General features: G+C 53.3%; 1 protein-coding gene across 1 annotated transcript; it reads left to right on the top strand.

Annotated features, from left to right (window-relative positions):
- The first annotated feature begins 347 nt into the window (after positions 1-347).
- On the top strand, positions 348-1,079 carry LOC120656785. The gene has a single exon (XM_039934966.1). It carries the CDS (start codon positions 483-485, stop codon positions 816-818), a length of 336 nt encoding a protein of 111 aa, XP_039790900.1. The 5' UTR covers positions 348-482; the 3' UTR covers positions 819-1,079.
- Positions 1,080-20,959: the final 19,880 nt, after the last annotated feature.

The raw sequence follows: 20,959 nt of genomic DNA, 5'->3' as shown, positions 1-20,959 counted from the left end.
TTAACAATCATATTATTCCAAGTGTTGTGTTGTCATTCAATCACCAAAATCACTCGAAATGACATAAATGGTGCCATGTTCGTTTCACATGCCCAGGGCACCAACCCAACCAGTAACCACGCCGTGGAGTCAGCAAAGCGCGGCGCTTTTGATCCGGGGGATCGAGATGACCGATGACGTACACTGCCAATCACGCACTTTCGGAACCGTAACAAACAAAATATCTCGTCTAAACACTTTGGACCACCGTGCGCCGTCGTGCTCCCTCCCCGTGGGCCGTGGCCCGCCAATGTGGTGGCACGTCAGTTAATGGCAGCACTCGGCTGCCGGCGACGGCGTCATATAATGCTAGCCAACCAGCTGGCACAGCTTCCTCGCTAGATATTTCCGGCCGGCCGCGGCACCCTGCGAGCATTCTCCACCGGCAGGCGGCGGCCAAGAACGCGCTCCGAGCTAGCCGATCCACGCGCGCGCCGGACCAGATGGACGATCTGGCGGCGCTGGCGCGCGGCGAGGGGTGGACGGAGGAGCGCCACGCGGCGTTCCTCGACCGCATGGAGCTCTCCTTCGTCAGGCAGGCGCTCGGCGGCAGCGACGTGCGCCAGGCCTCCCGCAGGCTGGGACGCCGGCCAGCGGCGGCGAGTCCGGCCGAGGGCGGCGGCCAGCAGGCCCCGGCCGCCCCGCTCCCGCTCCCGCTCGACCGGCCGCTGCCCGACAGCGCCGTCGAGTCCAACCAGTCGGGGCCGGCAGCCCGGCGGCGCGCGGCCAGCCACGCGCGCCGGCCCGTGGATCCGGCCGCTGCAGGTTGCGGTTGGTGAGGCCCCCGCCGCTCGCGCTTGCCTTTCGTACATCGTACTGCAACTTGCAAGCGCAAGGTGAAAAATGTACGCGTCCAGTCACTTGTTCCCGTGCATAAGTAGCGCGTTCAACGGCTGATGTATATAATATAATATATTATATATATATATATATATATATGATCGCGCCAACAGTGATACGAGCATGCTAATTGCTTGTTAGCAAATGTGGCCTGTTTTATTTTTGCTTTTACGCGCAATTTAAATTCAGTTTTTGGCATATATATCCCTTGTTTGCTTGATTTGTAGGTTGCTCACGAAACTCCTGAACAAGATGGTCAAACTCTGAATAAAAGAAGTCCCTTTCTACGAACGTAATACGTAAGGTCCCCTCTTCTCTTGCATGGAGGGGATATTTTGCTGTGCATCCGTTTGGTGAGTTGGTGATGTGTTAGTTCATTTATCATCTCCGGTCCTTTTCAGAATTCTATGAGAAAATGCTGTGCGGTTTAGAGCTATCGGTCATTCAAACTCGAGATTAGGACTGTATCACCAGAACGAATCACTGAATTACTTACTGGTTAATTACTAATTAGCTTTAACCAAAGCTTCTTTGTATCATCTGATGGTCGTCAGAGATCTAACAGCAGCAGTAGTACATGTATTAACAGCCCGTTCGGCTTGCGGGGAGGAGCGGCCCAGTTGGGGCTGGTTCGGCTGGGGCTGCTTGGCGAAGGCTGCTTGGCAAACAGTATTCCAGCCGAGCCCAGCCGGCTGCTTGGCAAACAGTATTCCAGCCGAGCCCAGCCAGCTATCAATTATCATGCTCAAGTGCTTCTCGCTGTACATGAGAGTAATAATAATTAAACAACTGATCGACATATAGGTGACAGCGGCCACCCTCGTTTTGAAAAGGGGGTGTTTAGTTCCCAAAAAATTTCTACAGTACCCATCACATCGAATCTTCGGACACATACATGAAGCATTAAATGTATTTGAAAAAATAACTAATTACACAATTTAACTGATTAGAACGAAATGAATCTTTTAAGCCTAATTAATCTATGATTGGACATTAATTACCAAATAACAACGAATGTGCTACAGTACTCAAATCCAAACTTTTTCACCAACTAAACACCCCCTGAGTTCTTTTTTTTAATATAAACCTTTTTTAGTTCTAAAGGGTCATCCTTTGTCGCGCGGTCCTCGGCGATCTGCCCAAGTCACAAGGAATTGAATTGAGGCTTCCTTGCGATATGCCAAACGGCTTGGTCAAAAATGCCTCGTCACTGGAGGATTTAAACCAGAGCCTATCCAAGAACCAGAAAGTTACCAGCTTAGCATAATGTATCCTGCCACAGACGACAGCTGATGAGTGATGACTGGTACGAAAATCTCGAGGACCACTGAGCTGATTACCGCAGCGCCTGGTCCACGATAAAAGATAACTTGAGAAAGTTACTGGGCCCGCGGACCAAGCCACCACCCGCATGATCACAAAGCCCGTTTCTTCTTTTCACGCCTTCACGTGGGCCGACCGCCGACCATGCCTCCCAGAAAATCTGTGCTGCCCGTGGGCCACAGAGGGCCTTTTTTTCATTTTTATATTTAAAAAACAAAATTTCAAAAATATATGTCGAATAAGGAAATTTTCAAAAATGGGTGTCCGTCCTCCATCCAATTGGCGACAGGACTTAAATGTAAAAAAATTTACATTTAGGTCCTGACACCTAGGGCGCATTAAACAGTAAATTTTAAAATCGATATAAAATCGTAGAAAAATTGGAAAAATACAAACTCAACTATTATGGATTCTATGAAATAAGATCTACAACTTTGTTACATAAAGTTTTTCATTTGATCAATGTATCTAAATCAAGAAAAATAGTTCTTATACCTAGAAAAATATGAAATAATTCATTTGGTCTAGTTGTGCTTATCTAAAATTTACCAAACTTTTTTTATAGCTCTTAGGAAATAAAATAATGGTTCTCTAAAAGTTATGGCTTCTAATACTCAGTATAGCAGCATGGATAAATAACCCATTTAAACTAGACATATTGCAAGATCTAATTTAAAAACTTATTCTAAAAATGTTTTATGGGCCTACCAATTTTTTACAAGCCTATGCTCACCATATGCAACACTCTGGCCAAAGATGACATGCATCCAAAGGATGGATCTTGAGATTTAAATAAAAATGCATTAAACTGGTATTTAAAATAGAGAAAGATACATTGATCAAATGAAAAACTTTATGTAACAAAAGTTGTAGATCTTGTTTCATAGAATCCAGAACAGTTGAGTTTGTATTTTTCTAATTTTTATACGATTTTATAAGTTCACTGTTTAATGCACCCTGTGCGTCAGGACCTAAATATAATTTTTTTACATTTAGGTCATATCGCCAACTGGATGGGCGACACGCATGCCTGTCGCCCATTAGGGGGGCGACAGGCACCCATTTTTGAAAATTTCCTTATTCGGCATATATTTTTGATTTTTTTTAATATAAAAATGAAAAAAGCGCGCCGCAGAGGGGCCTTAATCATTCGCTAATCTTATACATCTCCCGATGAAGCGTCATGGTGTTCATGGGCTTTCCATAATCTAAAAAAATGGTGTTCATGGGCTAGCTCTGGTGTTCACGGGCTCTAACTACTTCCATTTGATCTTTACCCGGATGTGGGCTGAAGTTGTGGTTCCAGCCTTCCTGGCCAAGATATTACACGCCAACCTTCTTTTGTTGCAAGCAGCAGCGTCTAGACCTTGTTGGCGCCCACGTACGGAACAGGCGAACAGCGTCTATTACTATTCCCTAAATCCCTACGAATGAGCCTCATCACTTAAGCACAGACGGTCTTCCTACAAACTACCCTTGCCTACAAGAAGGGGTAGTGAAGGAGTTCAGCACTCTTATCTTCTCGAACAATTGGGCTGAACTTGCCTGGACTGTGAAAACAAGATCAAACTGAGGGTAGATGGGTAATTATCGATCAGACACATGGTCTTAATCATGCCCACCACACAAATTCGCAATCATTCGGACAGGTGCTGCAGCCTGCTAACCTGTAGGTAGTGGGTCTCTCCATTCGAGCTGCATATGTGCCCATCGCATATGCCATGTCTGGCCTGGTGTCTGCTTGCCATCGTCCTTAACCGCCGAGGAAGGAAAGGAACTGGGCTCCTTAGACTTTCTGTTAGCCTGCTGTTAGCATTTCAACGGAGGGCGACCACCACACGCACGACTTGTTGTTGAGCATCCCCAGCGACTGTAAAGTCGTCTTCCTCCCAACCTGTCCAGTGTCCACATCTCAACAATCTGCCCCAAGTCAAACCGCGAGACAGGAGACTATGGTCCTCCACCCAACCAACCCCAAGAACCTAGTAGATAGATCCTAGCACATGAAGATGCTAACAGCTTTGTCCGTACTCTTGATGTGTTAACCACTAGGCATAGTGCATGTTTGTATGCAAATCATGTGAGATGTTCCCTGCTCCAAACAGGGACTATTGCGTGGTTGATGGCTCTTGATGCCTTGATGATACTGTATTTGTGTGCTAAGAGCAGCCACTGCTAAGATAGGGCCGCCCTCTCTGTTCTTGGATCTAACCTACCAGATTGGGTTTGGTTTTGGCCTTTGGGTTACACATCCATTCAGGGCCCTAGCTTGACTTGAGATGGGATCTGCTCCAGTCTCTTGGTACTGGAACAAAGCTTTGCTTGCATGGGGCCCCAGCCGCATTTGGAGTTGGAGTTTTTTGAGCTGTGCTGCCTGTGCACCTGAGAGTCTTGGACCTACTACTGAAACCATGTCACCATCAGCCTTGACCTCATCGGGTCATGCTTCACTTTGCCTCTGTGGAAGGAAGACAACAACAGCGTGTACACTTATTCCAGTCCTCCTCGTGTAGTCCAAAACTATTTCTTTTTACCTGTAAAATAATTGCACACGCCAGTTAAAATGCATGCATGGGCCATGCGGGCCATTTTTATCGGTCGGTCTGGCTCTGGCCCGCCTAGCTGGTAGCGCACAAATGCTTTGAGCGTACGTCTTTCTGCCTGGCCTGTCCGTGGATGGCGTGTATAAACTTTTTAAATGCGTTTTAAATTTTGTTTTGTTAGCAGCACGATCATCATTATTTTCACACCGGAAGCACAGCAGGACGATGAGACTAGGTAGCTGCCCCCCGAATGAGGCCCCACTCTCCACTGAGATTTGCGGTTGATGCAGGGCGGAGGCAGCGGTGGGGCGGGAGGGGCTCAAGCCCGCCTACCGCTGTAATCTCCATGAAGCCCCTCCTACAAATTTGAGAAGGAAGAAGGAGGGGATGGGCTAGAGGAGGAAGAAGGGGAAGCAGCCCCTCCTGCCGTGATTCCTGGCTCCGCCACTTCATGCATACACCCCGCGACAGTGACGGCTCGTTTGGTTTTTTCTCATTTGGCTGCGCCTTAGCAAACACGAGATGAGGTTGGAATTATTTTGTCCGGCCGTCATCAGCAGCTTTAGAATGAGAGAAAAAAAGAATCATGAAACAATAAACTAGTGTAGCAGCTACATTCCACATGCTCTTTTGGACAACCGGAACTTTTTCCAATAACTCCATAACAAGCTTTGCTAGTTGTAAGATCATCACTGATCACATGTGTAGTGCATAATGGTGGTTGCTAGCTTAGCATTAGCTACTACTTGTTGCCTGCTGCTGCCCTGGGTATGTCGTGTGTCAAATCACAAGTTGGTGTAACTGCATCCACAGACAAGATCAGATCAGCCAGAGCCTGCAGCTGACCCAAGAAGAAGCTAAGAGAGGCTCGGGATTATGCCTGTTCATATGCATGTCATGACCCATACGAGAGGTGATTAGAAGAGGTTATGAGTGCTTGTAATGATGGATTTTGCCACTGGGTATGCGTGTTAGGTGAGGCAGATACGCGAGGGCGATTTGATTTGACCTAGCTCTCCCGGCCCCGGCGCACGCCGGCGGCCGTGTCATTCTATTCTGATGCTCCTCTGAGGACTAAGTTTAACTATAAAATAACATGAAGTGGAGATGGTGAGGACCGAGGAGGAGATGAAGGTGACAGTTGGAGACCCGTGTTAGAAGTAACTTCGGAGACTCGTCAGCTTCGGCCAAATTTCTTGCAGCTCCACCAACGGTAATAAGGTTAAAAAATGGGAGCAGCTCTGCTTTGATAGGGGGAATCCAAATGAAAGGAAGCTGCGTGTACTTGCAACGCCGAGAAGAGTTCTTCTTGGACGTCCACCTGTCTATACTCCGTTGGTGCGATGGTTCTTTGATCTTTTATTTTAATTAATAGCTGGTGGAAATATTGTTAACGAATATGCCCAGTGCCGTTAGAAACCGCTAGAATTTTACCGTGTCCTCTCCTTGCAGCCGCAGTAATATTTGAACCGTCTCTCCGAACACAGAATAATTTGCATGATGAAGACGAGACGTCGAGACTTTTGGCCGTGGGAGTCTGCTTCCATCTTTTTGTCCCGACCAAAAGGAGCGCGATGCAGCGTAACGTAGCCTTGAAGCTACCGTAGCTTTGCTCGTCACCTCGACACCTCGGCTTCTCTCTCATGGCTTTACAAGTGGAATGCGTGACCTCACGAATTGCGCTAGTACGCCTGGCTCTCCCCACAAAAAAGATGAGGAGGATCAAATCATAAAAAGCAAAGCAAGTGAAATGATATATCATATATACATCTTTTGCCCAAAACTACCAAATAACTTCCTTAGCTTTTTTGAGTTTTTGCGCTACGAAAGTTCACTAGGTTTGGCAGTACCTGCTTCCGTACCACATTCGATCGCAGGTTTTTGGTGTCGCGTTGCGCTTTAGAAATCAAAAGCGCTTCAGGTATCCATGCATGCATGGGATGGCATGCTTTCAGAGTTCAAAAGACACGCCCTGGAATGGACCAAAGATGAATGAAAAGGACGCGTCCATGCTTTGGAGCACACACGACTTTTGGAAATTAGAACGGTAATTAACTAGTGCGTGATCGCAAAGCCTTTTTCAGTTGGTTTACTTTGTGGAAGCACGTAGGCCAAAGCAGATGCGTTCGGCCAAAGGCTTTTGGAACAGTGTCGCGACAGTATTCTGGCCATATTTTCCGCGCGTTCGGCCGTCTGAAGCTGCAGGTACTTGCTCGATTCTCTGCTGCCGATCGAAGCTATTTGCCGTCACCTTTTTCTGCTCGAGCCACGCCGCCTGGGCCTTGGCATGCACGGCGAGCACAGCAACGCTCTGTGCTGTCAACGTTCGTCTGCAGTTCAGAGATTTGACATGTTCTTGTCCGAGCGATTCGCTGAATATTTTCAGTCATCGACGACCGTCCACCTCTGCTCGATCATCTCATCTCGCGGGGCTCACTTTTGACCTTTGGACATCTCTGTTCCAGCCTCCGCTCAGCCCATGACAGAGTTAAGATTCGATCCGCCTCCAGTAGCTGGTCTAATTTATGCCTCCATCCCCTTGTCTCGATATAAACATGCTTATGCAGTTTTGAACAGACATGCATTAATAAGAAACTTTGTCTGAAAACGATTTGACTTTGTTGAGACCTGCTTGACCTCTGGGCCGACGGTCACGCTTGACCAACCACTATTTTCCCCAGCTACCAGGACAAGGCAACCACTCCTTGTCCTCTCGCCGTACCCCTCATCCTCCCACTTGCATATAAGTTTCCAGCCCGCCATGATCGGATCAGAGAACCTCGCAATGCCCCCAAACAGCAAGAGACAACTCCAGCGAGCGCGGAGGAAAGACGAAGAGCAAGCTGACAACGATGACACGAGCAGGCGTGTAGAGGCGCCTGTATATACAAAGCACTGAGATGTAACATTCAGCAGTGTGCAGAGATGGATGAAAGCGGAGGGGAAAGCGGCAGTTGGCCTGCCTCTCTGCTTGAGGGGAAAGCGGTGGCGCGGCAGGGACAGGGATCCGGGGCAGGGGCTGATGCGAGAATCCACTACCGCGATCGGAGGCGTGCAGCCCACGTCGAGGTGCCACGGGATTGGACAACACCTGGGGCCCCTCCCTCCCTCCTCTCCCCGGATTTCGTCGCCGGATCCGGCCGCCCGTCTACCGCGGTGAAAAATCCTGTCACCGCGCGTCCAGGCGCACACGCGGCCCGATCCTCAGGACGACACCTCGCCGTCAACGGGTCGACCCACCAGTCAGTCGGTCAGCCACTCTACGCGCGGCCAAGTCATGTTACGTTCATTTTTGCCTTTTTTTTTCCGGTGACGTTTACCTGCAAGAAATCGATGTGCATGTATAGCAGGGCTCTGCTATAATTTGCCTGTTCAGGAACGTGCATTGTGTTGCCAGACGAGCCAGGAATACACAGCTGCAGAGGGAGGAGGTGCACACGCAGCCAACGGCGAAACCGGCTCGAGAGGGCACTCTCATCAACGATCTACGCGTCTGGACGATTTCACCTTTGTGGAAAAGGACGGTGCCCCAAGCACAGCAGCTTACGCCTGGTTCTGGTCGTGTGGTCCATTCCACCAAACCAAGTCACACACAGAAACACAAACACCGCCTCCTCTCCCGACCTAACAAAGCGCACAAACCGGCCGGGCCAACCACAAGTCGTCCCGCGAGAAAACTACTAGGTTGACTAGGGCGTACTAGTAGGCTACATACAAGCCGAAAGTTGAGCCAGGACAGGCACTCACCAGTCACCCCGGCCTAGACACCGGGGTGTGTTTAGATTCGTAAAATAGGGTAAAAAAGGTCACATCAGATACTGTGGCGTACTATAGTATTTTTTGTTTGTTTGTGGTAATTGTTGTCCTATCTTGACCTAACTAGACTCAAAAGATTCGTCTCGTCATGTACATCAAAACTATACAATTAGTTTTTTTATTTATCTATATTTAATACTCCATACATGAAGTAAAAGATTTAATGTGATAGATGAATAGCAAAGTTTATACGGAGAAATTTTGGAAACGAACACAGCCCGGATACGGCAAAACCACCGCACTCCTGGTTGCGGAAAGCGCCAGGGCTTATTAATTTTGACGTGACCGCCGAGAGAGAGACCGCAAAAGCATAGTACTTGTGGCCATTGATGATTTTTTGTTCTCGAGTGGTAATCATTGGTGATAATTAGGAGGCCTCAAAAGAAAATATGAGTAACTGCGGTTTCATTGTCTGAACAAAAGCGCGCACAAGAACCCGGTCCTAGTACTTGGCTAGGAGTAAGTTGTTGCATGGGAGAAATAGGGTACATTTTCTTTTAAAATTATTTAGAGCTATACTTTAGCACTTTGCGGCATTAGCACATGGATTCGAACAGCTCCTTAGGTGTATGTATGAGTGTATTTCTTCTTAAACTAGTTTTGTATGGTCACCAAGATTCGTATAGATTGGTCGAGGCTTTCATTCCGTTATTTGGAGGATGTAATGTGAAAAGTTGCATTTCGTGCCTTTAGGCTAGTCTTCTTAAAAAACACACTGACTTTTTTGTGATCTGAAACCTTTTGCTAATTTGCTTGTGAAAAAGAAAAATCAAATTGTGTAACAGTCAAAAGGTTCAGTTATTGTAGCGTTGTATAGTGTGTTCCCAAATAAAAAAAGTGATAAATATAAATTTGTAGCGAACATACTAAAGAAACAGTACTCTATGTTTTTCGCAATAAAAGTTTTCTCGAATACACAGGAGAACTGCGCTTGTATTAAGAGGAGAATAAAAGTTGGTTTGCAATCTGTAGAGCAAAAAGCTCACGGAACACATTAGCCAATAACCTAGTGCTAAGAAGCAAACAAAGCCCTACAGGGCCAATCCTCTACGGACTACTCACGCTTAAAACAACCCAAGTGATAGGTGCTCAGCGGGCGGCATCATGGGTACATCACTCAAGAAAAGCCCATGGCCAAGGAGTTGCAAAGCGCCGGTAGAAGGTCTCTAACAGCCTCGAAATGGTCGTCGTCGAACTTCTCCTTGCACAGCTGCGAGTAGACCTTCTTGGAGTCTGAGTTTGGCACGGCCACCTCCGGGACAACAATGAACTAGCGCATCCGCATCATCTCCACGCACTTGGAGGAAGCTACGCTAGCCAAAGGATGGTTTGCCAAGCGGTTCGCTGTGCTTCGGCAGCCCAGGATGGCCATGCGGAGGAGGGATGGGATCCCTCTTAGTCTCAACCGGCCGCTGTGCGAGAGGTGAGCGGATAGGATGCCTAACCTCCTCGGCGAAAGTCTTGAGCCGATGCTCATGGCTCGCAGCTTCCTCCGCTACGACACAGCTAGACACGATAGGCGTCCGCGGTTCCTCGGAGCATGGCATGATCTCCATCTGAAGATCAGCACAGGGTTCGAAAAAAAGCAAGACAATATGTTGATCATCTTTTGAGTGTTTTTCTTCTTTATATATTTTCTCTCCTGAGTGGGCCAAGGATCGCCAATCCATATTTTTTTTGGAAAAAAATCACTGTCCACTTTGTGATTAGCAAATACCTTTGCATGTAGAGTTTTTCTTTGAACATATTAATAACGGCTGGCCATTTAAATACACCTGAGAAAAATGGGTAAATCTGACAGCAGTAAAATACACCCAAGTAGATAGACTTTGTATGAGATGGACCGACCTGATCGACGGCCCTAGAACCGCCTAGCACGGTGCCGCCCTAACCTAGGAGGCCAAAGTTGCTGCGCGTACTGTTTGCATTGCCCAGCTCGCGGCAACACAAACCCACGCGACCTCGGCGTTGCATTTCAGCGTCTGCATCTGCATCTGCATCTTGCATGAGGACATGCATGCGCCCTGAACCCTCAAGGCCTCAACGCACAGTACCACCACGCCTGCACGCGCTGCGCTGGGTGGACAAGGATCGAATAATCGTCGACCGGAGCCACAGCTCCGCTGACACGGCGACACGCCTATACAGATGCCCGAGCGCTCTGCTAGCCAATAGCCCGCTGTCGTGTGCTCCGGCGGCAGCGTTGGGTGCGTGAGTTTTCTGGCAGAGGAGACTGTTGTCGGTGAAGCTTCACGTCGCCTCCCTGCGTGACGTCATAATGGTCAGTACGACGTGCCCGTCATCTGCAGAACCAAGCTGGCTCTGCCAATATTACGAAGGACGCGATCATATTTTCTGTGTATAGATGTAGGTCTGTGTATATATATAAGGGTGTGAGTGTGTGGTGCACTTTTGGACGTGTATAAGAACAGATACTACATGTGTAGGGAAGCTTCAAGAAAAAAAATAGCCCGCCCACTACAGTGACCGCCGTTCGGCGGACGCTAGACCCTAGCTAGAAAGCCGTCCAACGGATGGAGGGATCGGAGTGCAGTACTGGACGCCATTAATAAAAGAGGCCGAGAAGCTTTCAGGCCGTGGCGTGGCAGCGAGAGATGGCAGCAGCAGCTATAGCCGCTCCTCCGGCCGTGTTTGATTTTCCATAGCATAGCATTGCACACAATTTCCGAAAAAGTAATCTCACATGTATAGAGTACTAAACGAAGTTTATTTGTAAAACTTTTTCATGGATGGGTGTAATTTTTCACGACGAATCTAATGACAGTAATTAATCAATGATTGGCTATAGTGATGCTACAATTCATCTCGCGAAGTAGAGCAAGGTTGTGGAGTTAATTTTGTAAATTGATTTTATTTAGTACCCCTAATTGTTGATCAAAATTTTTGACGCAACAAACAGCGCCGGCTCTTCGATGCCATCGATCCCCCCTCTGCCCCGGCATGGTGGTGGAAGTCAGTGCGTGCGTGCGTGCCCTGCCGGACCGGCCGGATGCCGATGGATGCGCCGGGCATGATCCGCCGCTCTCTCTCCTCCCCTGCCATGGATTCCTTTAATTGCGGCCGCAGCCTTGCCGCAGGCGGTGTCGCGGTCATAAATTAGTGGCGTACGTACCCAGCCGCCATCGGCCTTCGGCCAGCACGTAGTACGTCGTCGCTACTCCACACCACACGCTGGCAAGGGCGAGAGCCTCTGAGCCGAGAGAGCGAGACCATACCATCTCACACCTCTCTCGTGTGTCGTGTTGGTGTTGGTGGGCAGGAAAGCTCGTCGGTCTTGTCGGTTGCTGTTGGCTTGTTGCCGCAGCGGTGCGAGCAGCCGAGCACGCACGCAGGGCAGCTAGCCTTGCCCTTTTGGCACGCGCCATCAGGTGTGTGTCAGTGTGTGTATACGTACGCGATGAACGTGGACGTGGTGTTGTTTCACCTCACCCGGCGTCGTCACCGCCCGTCCTAATCCTCACCCTCCAAGGGGTCCGGGTCGCCCCTCTTACGAAATTGCTCCCCTCCTTGAATCAATCCGTGGATTGAAGCGGATCGATCCCAAAGACAGAGAGGAGCAGCAGAGTCGTGACCCTGTTGACCCCTGGAGACCCACGGGTCGACCCACGCATCATTATTGTGCCTCGCGTGCCGACGTGCAAGTGTGCGACCTGCACAATTTTGAAGAGCAACATTGTACCGCCCACTGGACAGGTTCGATCCGGGGAGCCCCGGGGATTATTCTGGGAAGATGAGAAGAAGCGGCGGGTCGATCCGTGATCGTGCTTTTTTTTCAAACGGTGCAGCGGGGCGCGTGCAGGGCACTCCGATCCGCTCCCTTTGCAGGCTGACTAATCGCCGACGCAATGATGGTCGTCTGATGCCGAGCGCGCAAGTGATCACAGATCGCCGTGCGTATCTGCGGTGCGACTTCCGCGGCAGAACCCGCGCGCAGAAACGCTAAACAACCCCGGGGCAAAAAGTCATTCGCATTTTTTTTCTTTCAGAGGAAAAAAAAGGGCATTCGCATTTGGATCGGAGACGGCTGCATGCCGTGTCCCGGCCACCGGGCCACGTACGTACGTAGAGGAACTTTCAGGGCAGCACAAAAGCGAGGAATGGTTAAATAGTCGCGTTGGACGACCTAATTAACAGGTGCAATATTCTCAGGCTTAATTAGTGACCTACTCCAAAAGGAGCCGCGAAGTCATCATTAAGGAGCGGGTTAAACTTTAAACCTAGCTTATCCCCTGGACCGGGCGGGGTCGGTCAGGTCATCACCAAAGCAGCCGCGTAATCGCCGGCAGCTTTATTCCCTTCAGACGAGTCACCACCTTTGCGACCACAACACACGCAGGAGGGAGGAGAACCTGCGAGCGATCGTCGTTCATTCCATCTCCGAAAGCGGGTTTCTTGTTCTTCTCCTGGATCGCCTTCATTCATTATGGCTTTCGACAAAAGCAGGGCCGGGTTAGTTAGATAGTACTACCTCCGTAACAAATTATAGTTTGTTTGCCTTTTTTATTCTAATTTCGAGCAACCATCCTTGTCGTGGTGCTGCAAACCACGGCCGGGTGGCGGAAGGCACCCGCCCTAGCCCAGAGGGTGTGTACTCAGGGGGTAGCTAGTCTTAGATCGATCTCCCTTCAGAACACAAGAAACACAGCAGGATTTAGAGTGGTTCGGGCCGCCGGAGCGTAATACCCTACATCCACTGTGTGTTGTATTGCCTTCCCACAAGCGTGAGGAGGTGCGAGAGCTTGAGTCTGTATTGTGGAGATGATGTGTGAACCTCTTGTGTTCTAGCGGGCGTGCTCTCCCTTTTATATGTCCAAGGGGAGCACGTACACTGAGCGGGGCCCCGACATGTGGACCCGGCGATGTATTATAAACTACACTTTGGCCTTCAATGGCTCAGATCCGGAGATCTTGTCGTCGGCTTCTGTGCGTAGCTTCTGACCAGGGATGGTCTTGAGTTGTCCTGTCAGAGTAGAGTCTAGCCTTTGCAGTCGCGCGTCGAGGTCACGATGAAGCGCCGAACTACTGACTCAGTATACTGTAGCAGCGTGCACTGTTGCTTCAGTCAGTAGCTGGTCATCATGACTCGTCGCTCATGCGCGCAGCGCTGAGTCTTTAATGCTTGTCTCGGTATCTGGCGATCCACAGTGTGGACTGACAAAAGCTGCCCCGTGCCCAGAGGCAGCAGATCCCGCCTCAACCACTCGCACTTAATGCGGGTGGGTGAGGGAGCTTCCAGCGGAAGGCTGGCGCCCGCGCCCGCGTGACACGTGGCGGCTCCGGACCCCACCCGAGCAGCTTGCTGAGCCGAGAGCTCACGGGGGTCCGGGTAGGCACGTGGAGGTCCCGGACCTGCCTGCGGGAGTCCGGATGGCACGTGGAGGTCCTGGACCCGCCTGCGGGGGTCCGGGTCCGCGGCCACAGGTGCTGAGCATTTCCACCTCTGGGACACGTGGTGACACCGGACCCGTCCCCAAACGGGAAGCGGGTCCGGCACCGTTGGTCCGGTGAGATGGAGTCGGAACCCAGGAGTCCGGCTGCTCAGCTCCTTAGGGCGTAGTTACGGATAACTACGCGAGTCTTGGCACAGTAGGAGTGGGTACCCCAGTTGTAGGGTACCGACAGTGGCCCCCGGGCCCGCCTCGGGAGAGGCAACGAACCCGCAGGTGGGGCCACTACTGTGAGCAACTTGGCTGCTTCTGGCACCCAGCGGTGCGCGCCGCAAGGGTCTTGCCCTGTATCGTCCATCCCTTGGGTCACCTGCTGGATCATCACATTTGGACCTGCACATGACTCAAGGTAGATGCTTAGTAGCGTGCCCACGGGTCCCAAATCCTGTTGGCTGTAATCCTTTGAGATGGATAGCTAGGTTCAGTGAACGAAGCTCAAGGGGCCGGCCTTTAGGTTAAGAGAAAGTCCGGACCTCCAGGTTCCCAGTCCTAGGTACTACGGCACTCATTCACAGGAGGTGGTGCGTGCAGGCTTAGGGTACGGAACCAGGCTAAGCGGCTACACGGCTCCGGACCTCCCCGGAGAATGAGTGCGCTTCCCTGAACCTGCAGGTTCCCAGGGGTCCGAACCCCTCTCTTCCATGAGGGGTCTCGAGCTAAGTCACTAACTAGCCAACTCAATTCGGACCACAATCACCGCACAAGAGTAAGAAGCCACGTGGGGGTTAGCGCAAACAGAATGCGTAGATCGAAATTGGAATGTAACATCCTTAGAGGCGAACTGAGAATAAACTTTTCCTTTATAACTAGATGTACATGAGATGTGCGATGTAAGCCAGAACACGGGTTTATGAGGCCGGAGCTGTCCGGACCTCCGGGCCCCCAGTCTTAGGTACTACGGTACTCACCCTAGGGAGGTAGAGCATGCAGGCTTAGGGTACGGAACCAGGCTAAGCGGCTACACGGCTCCGGACCTCCCCGGAGGGTGAATACGCTTCCCTGAACCTGGTTCGCAGAGGTCCGGACCCCTCCACGGGGGAGGCTCACCGGACTGGACCACACGGAAGTACTACATAGTTACAAAGGAAAAGATTTTATTCCCTGCTGGGCCTCTAAGAGTAGGACTTACAGAGATGTAGAGTCGGGGGTACGACCGGAGTCGGCTTTCCGCCGGAGAGAGCCACTAGAGCCGGCTTTCCGCCGGAGCGGGCTTGGTGCGACCGGAGTCGGCTTTCCGCCGGAGCGGCTTGGTGCGACCGGAGTCGGCTTTCCGCCGGAGCGGGCTTGGTGCGACCGGAGTCGGCAGTCCGCCGGAGCGGGCTTGGTGCGACTGGAGTCGGCTTTCCGCCGGAGCGGGCTTCCTCTCATGAGTGAGGTATGCTGTGAGCTGGGATTTGTCGCTCCGCCGCTCGCAGCTTGTGAGGGGGCCCTTGACGGGTGCCCTGACTCTTGCCGGCGGGCGGCGCGCGCCGCCGCCAACGGTGGCTGCTCCACAGGCACAGTTGCCCCTGGAGCAGGAACGCGAGAGGCATGTGGCGTGGAGGACGCCACCCCCCTCCGTCATCTCCACGTCGTCCACGCGAACCATGGGGACGAAGAAGATGATGAAATGCGACCAGCTAGCGCCCCTACCTGGCGCGCCAAATGTCGTGGTGCTGCAAACCACGGCCGGGTGGCGGAAGGCACCCGCCCTAGCCCAGAGGGTGTGTACTCAGGGGGTAGCTAGTCTTAGATCGATCTCCCTTCAGAACACAAGAAACACAGCAGGATTTAGAGTGGTTCGGGCCGCCGGAGCGTAATACCCTACATCCACTGTGTGTTGTATTGCCTTCCCACAAGCGTGAGGAGGTGCGAGAGCTTGAGTCTGTATTGTGGAGATGATGTGTGAACCTCTTGTGTTCTAGCGGGCGTGCTCTCCCTTTTATATGTCCAAGGGGAGCACGTACACTGAGCGGGGCCCCGACATGTGGACCCGGCGATGTATTATAAACTACACTTTGGCCTTCAATGGCTCAGATCCGGAGATCTTGTCGTCGGCTTCTGTGCGTAGCTTCTGACCAGGGATGGTCTTGAGTTGTCCTGTCAGAGTAGAGTCTAGCCTTTGCAGTCGCGCGTCGAGGTCACGATGAAGCGCCGAACTACTGACTCAGTCTACTGTAGCAGCGTGCACTGTTGCTTCAGTCAGTAGCTGGTCATCATGACTCGTCGCTCATGCGCGCAGCGCTGAGTCTTTAATGCTTGTCTCGGTATCTGGCGATCCACAGTGTGGACTGACAAAAGCTGCCCCGTGCCCAGAGGCAGCAGATCCCGCCTCAACCACTCGCACTTAATGCGGGTGGGTGAGGGAGCTTCCAGCGGAAGGCTGGCGCCCGCGCCCGCGTGACACGTGGCGGCTCCGGACCCCACCCGAGCAGCTTGCTGAGCCGAGAGCTCACGGGGGTCCGGGTAGGCACGTGGAGGTCCCGGACCTGCCTGCGGGAGTCCGGATGGCACGTGGAGGTCCTGGACCCGCCTGCGGGGGTCCGGGTCCGCGGCCACAGGTGCTGAGCATTTCCACCTCTGGGACACGTGGTGACACCGGACCCGTCCCCAAACGGGAAGCGGGTCCGGCACCGTTGGTCCGGTGAGATGGAGTCGGAACCCAGGAGTCCGGCTGCTCAGCTCCTTAGGGCGTAGTTACGGATAACTACGCGAGTCTTGGCACAGTAGGAGTGGGTACCCCAGTTGTAGGGTACCGACAATCCTATTTAAAATTTTATACAAAATATCACTTCTTTTGATATGGTTTGCTTTATCAATACAAGTTCTTCAAGAATGAGTTAATTTGACTATTTTTGCATAATTTTTTTAAATAAGACGAATAGTCAAATTTGGAGTAAAAAAAGTTAAACAAACTATTATCTGGAACACGCATTAACAATCGGCGGCTCGCGCCACCAGTCCGCCCGGCCGGCCGCCTCGTACAGTCGTACTTGCCCGGAAGCGCGCGCGCCGCAGCTGATTATTACTTTTGCTCCCACATTGGCGCCGCTGGCAGAGAGCAGGCGAAATGAAACCGGCCATGATCGAGCTCGAGCTGACGAGCTCTCGCTCGAGCAGAAAAGACAGCGCGGAAAAGGAAGATAAAAGGGGGGAGCGCCCAAGCACAACTGAACCGGGAGGATGATCCTAATGTATGGCAAAGCTGCTTCCTCGTGCAAATCGTCTTTTTCCCGGCGAAGGGACGGCCCTCCCCGTGGAGCTGCTACAGTAGTCGTCGGCGGGTAGGGTAATTCTGAAGAACAAAACGAGGCCGTGCTTTCCGAAGCAGACGGACGGACGGATGGGTGGATCAACGGACGCCCCGCCAAGAAAGGTGCGTGCGTGCCCTCCGGCGCGCAGCAGTTGTGGGTGATGAATGGGGACACGGCAAGGGAATTTCGATGGATGGATCGGCGCCCGACCCCGACAAACAATGGTACGTGCCCATCATGAGCCCCACCCGCACCGCGCTCGCTCGTCCGGCGGTGCAGCAGCAGCCAGCAGGAGGAGGAGCTAGCGGCTCCGAGAATCCCGGTATCCCACCACGCCGCCGACGGGCGACCCCATCCGCGCGCGCGCACTAGCCGGCGGGGCCCGGGCGGCCACGCAGCCCGCAGGCGTGCGCGGCCGCTTTAGCGCCTGTCGGGGCGGGGGGACCCGCGCCGCGCCGGGGCGTTCGGAGACGCCGGCAATGGCTGGCATGCATGCGCCCCTCGCCCGGTTGGCCCGGCCGGCCCCGGTTCCTTCCCGGTGGCTGATGACGCCTGCCTGCCTCTGAATGCGATCTCTCTCCGCGCGGCCACCCGCGTTGCACCGCGTGTGGAGCCCGCCCGCCCGCCGATGGTTGGGCTGTGGGTTGCCGCCGCGGGCCCTCCGTTCCACTACTGGACGGAGCCTTCCTGACGACCATCGCCTCGCTCGCGCGTTCCACGCCGCCACCACCCGCGCGCCCCTGCACCTGCAGCCGCGGGTTTTCGCGGGGCTTTTTGACGCTTCATCGCGCGCGGGTCAGCGCGTAGTGTGTGTGTGTCTGAGGACGACTAGCGCGTGCAAGCGAATAAAGACGTGTGTACACATCCGTACTCCGTATCGTACCTCGCCGTATCCCATTAACCTGTTGAGAGATGTCTCAAATTCGAAGAAAAAACTCGGACAAAAAATTAAAAAAAACCTTGCAATGTTGACCACTAGGCTGCTAGACAGATGCACCTCCCGCAACTAATCGGTGGTAGGCGTTGGACGTGGCGTACGTGTCTGCTGTAACATGCAACGGAAGCCACCGTTGCACCCCTACTGTGTCGCTCGGATAGTCGGACGCATCACGCCTTCGTGTTCCAGCGAAATTTCGAACTTTGCTTTGTAGTATGCTGGACCAATCAAACTTCACAACAATCTCAAGGAATAATCAAGCTACCATGCATCGAAAGGTCTGCCTGACTGGCTAAAGATTTTCTGATGTCTTGAGCGTCTATAGACTTTGATTTTTTGACATTCAGACTGGTTATTTGAAACATTAGTCATTAGTTCAGCTTAAGGACTTCAACAACGCAAAGCAAAATGGGACATGCATTCCGGTGTTTGCATCCCCTACAGTAGATGTGTTGTGTCGGGAACCATGATTAGGGACACCCTAATCGGGGTACTAAGATCACTCTAAAAAAACACAAACACATGCTAAGTCAACTAGGCCCACGAAAGCCCACGATCTCCTTCCAATCTGGAAGAAAGTAAAGGACTCAAAGGAGGCCAGCACGCGGCCCATTCGCACCCCTCTCTGGCCCGCGGACGATCTCCGCCTCGCTCGAGGGCTCCCATCAGAACCCTCGACTGCACCCCGCATCTCCGCCTCACTCGAGGGCAGCGAATCTACCCTCGAGAGGGCAAATCACCTCCGCCTCGCTCGAGGGCAGCGAACCTCCCTCGAGCAGGTAACTCATCTCCGCCTCGCTCGAGGGCAGCAAACCTACCCTCGAGCGGGCAAATCATCTCCGCCTCGCTCGAGGCCACCCCTCGGCGCAAGGGACAAACGGCCCCGCCGCCCAACCGCTCGCCGTACGGAGGCATTGAATGCCAACCACTCCTCCACAGTGCTTAGGACAGACGGCGTCAGGCCGTCATTCCCCACAGCGGCTGTGACCGGAGTCCCATCCGCCAACTCTGGTCACTGCTCCGCCATCCCGGACGCTGTGGCAGTACTGTGAGACCTGCGACGCGGGACGAGACACGCTCGGCACTGTTTTCGTACTATTCTGCCAACTCTGGCCGTCCGGACTCCACCTCATCACACGTATGGCCCCGGACCCGTCTCCTGCTTGGGAAGGGGTCCGGCGTCGCCACGTGCCCCTCCAAGAGGGACGCATAGCACACGCAGTCGGGGTCCCGGACCTACCCCCTCGAGGGGTCTGGGACCTCCACGTGTCTCCTGGACCTCCTAGTGTGCGCGTCAGCACTCCGCCCGGGGGGTCCGGGACCGCAGCGTGCCCCGCCACCGCTGGAGCACGTAGGACCCTGGCCTGCAGGGCCCACGGAGCGCCACGTTTGGTGGACTGACCATCCTACAGCGACGACCACGCCGCCTGCTTGGGTTGGCGGGAGGCCGGCGCGATCCCCGCGAAGTCAAGGACGATACCCAGGACGACCACCATGCCCGACGCCATGCCCCACATTGTACTTCTTACAGTGTTCGACCACTGCACCGCCGCGATTCGGGGGAAGACGACGACTTTCAGGTTCCTCTACTCATGTACACCGCCCCCTTGTGACTATAAAAGGAGGAGGCGGGCTTTCTTTAAAGGGGGACGTTCTGGACTTCAGCAACCACGGTCACCCACACTCGCGATCATTCTCAGCACCACTGAGCTCTCGCCTCAACCGACTCCTCTTCTAGTAGAGATTTGGGAGCTTCCCTCCCTCTCTCGCCTCGCTTGTACCCCTACTACAAGCACTCCGGGTGCAAGATAATACAGTGCCCTCGCACACCCCTTTGCTGGACGTACGGCCCTGTGGCCGGAACTAGGATAAACCCGTGCATTACTGTGTTGCCTCTTGCATCAACATCTGGGACGAGGAAACACGCAGCATTTACTAGTTGGGATCCGGATCCCCGGGTCAGGACACCGACATGTTGCTAACGCATTTTTGGTCATCTCCAACAACTGACGCAAATCGGCGCTCCGAGCGGCAGCCGCGGGCGTTGGATGCTAGGGACGTGGCGAGGCGGCGCCCTTGGCGGCGGGCGACGCTGGCGGCGAGGTGGCAAGGTTGGAGTAGAGGCGACGGGAGGGAAGTAGACGAGAAGGGGAGCGAGCTCCATGGACGCCGAAGCTCAGGCTCGCCGTCCTCCACCGCCGTTGGAGCCGCCGTCCCGCCGCGCGCCGCCCACGAGTCGAGCACCAGCCCGCGCCGCCCAGGAGGAGATGGAGGCCCGCCGCTGTCGCAGGAGGAGGGGATGGAGGCCCGCCGCCGGAGGAGATGGAGGCCTGCCGCCGGAGGAGATGGAGCGGCCGGCGGGGCCAGGCGGAGCGGACGAGGCGAGTGGACGCTGCCGCCACCGCGCTCCATCCCTCCAGATCTCCGCGGCGAGGAGGGAGCCGGGGGTGAGCAGGGGCCTCGCTCGCCGGAGGTGAAGCAGGGGGCCGCCGGTTGTGCCCGCGGCCCGTGTCCGCCCCCAAGCTCGCCCGCCACCGCGGCCAGCGCTCGTCGGCCCGCGCCCACGCCGCTCGCCACCACCACGCCCGCGCTTGCCCGTGGCCGCGCCGCTCGCCCACCGCCGCGGAGAGATGCATAGCAGGAGAGAGGCGATTCATTTTTAGCTCTCCTCTCTTCTCGCGAAGCAAAATGCCTCGCCGGCTGCCTGTGCTTTTGGAGTTCAATTCGTGGATGCACAGTGGCGAGCGCGAGGCAAAAATG

Source organism: Panicum virgatum, chromosome 1N (assembly GCF_016808335.1).
Source record: "Panicum virgatum strain AP13 chromosome 1N, P.virgatum_v5, whole genome shotgun sequence".
NCBI classification, from domain to species: Eukaryota; Viridiplantae; Streptophyta; class Magnoliopsida; order Poales; family Poaceae; genus Panicum; species Panicum virgatum.
Note: the sequence above shows the minus strand (reverse complement) of the source record. Positions and strands in the feature narration are given on the sequence as shown.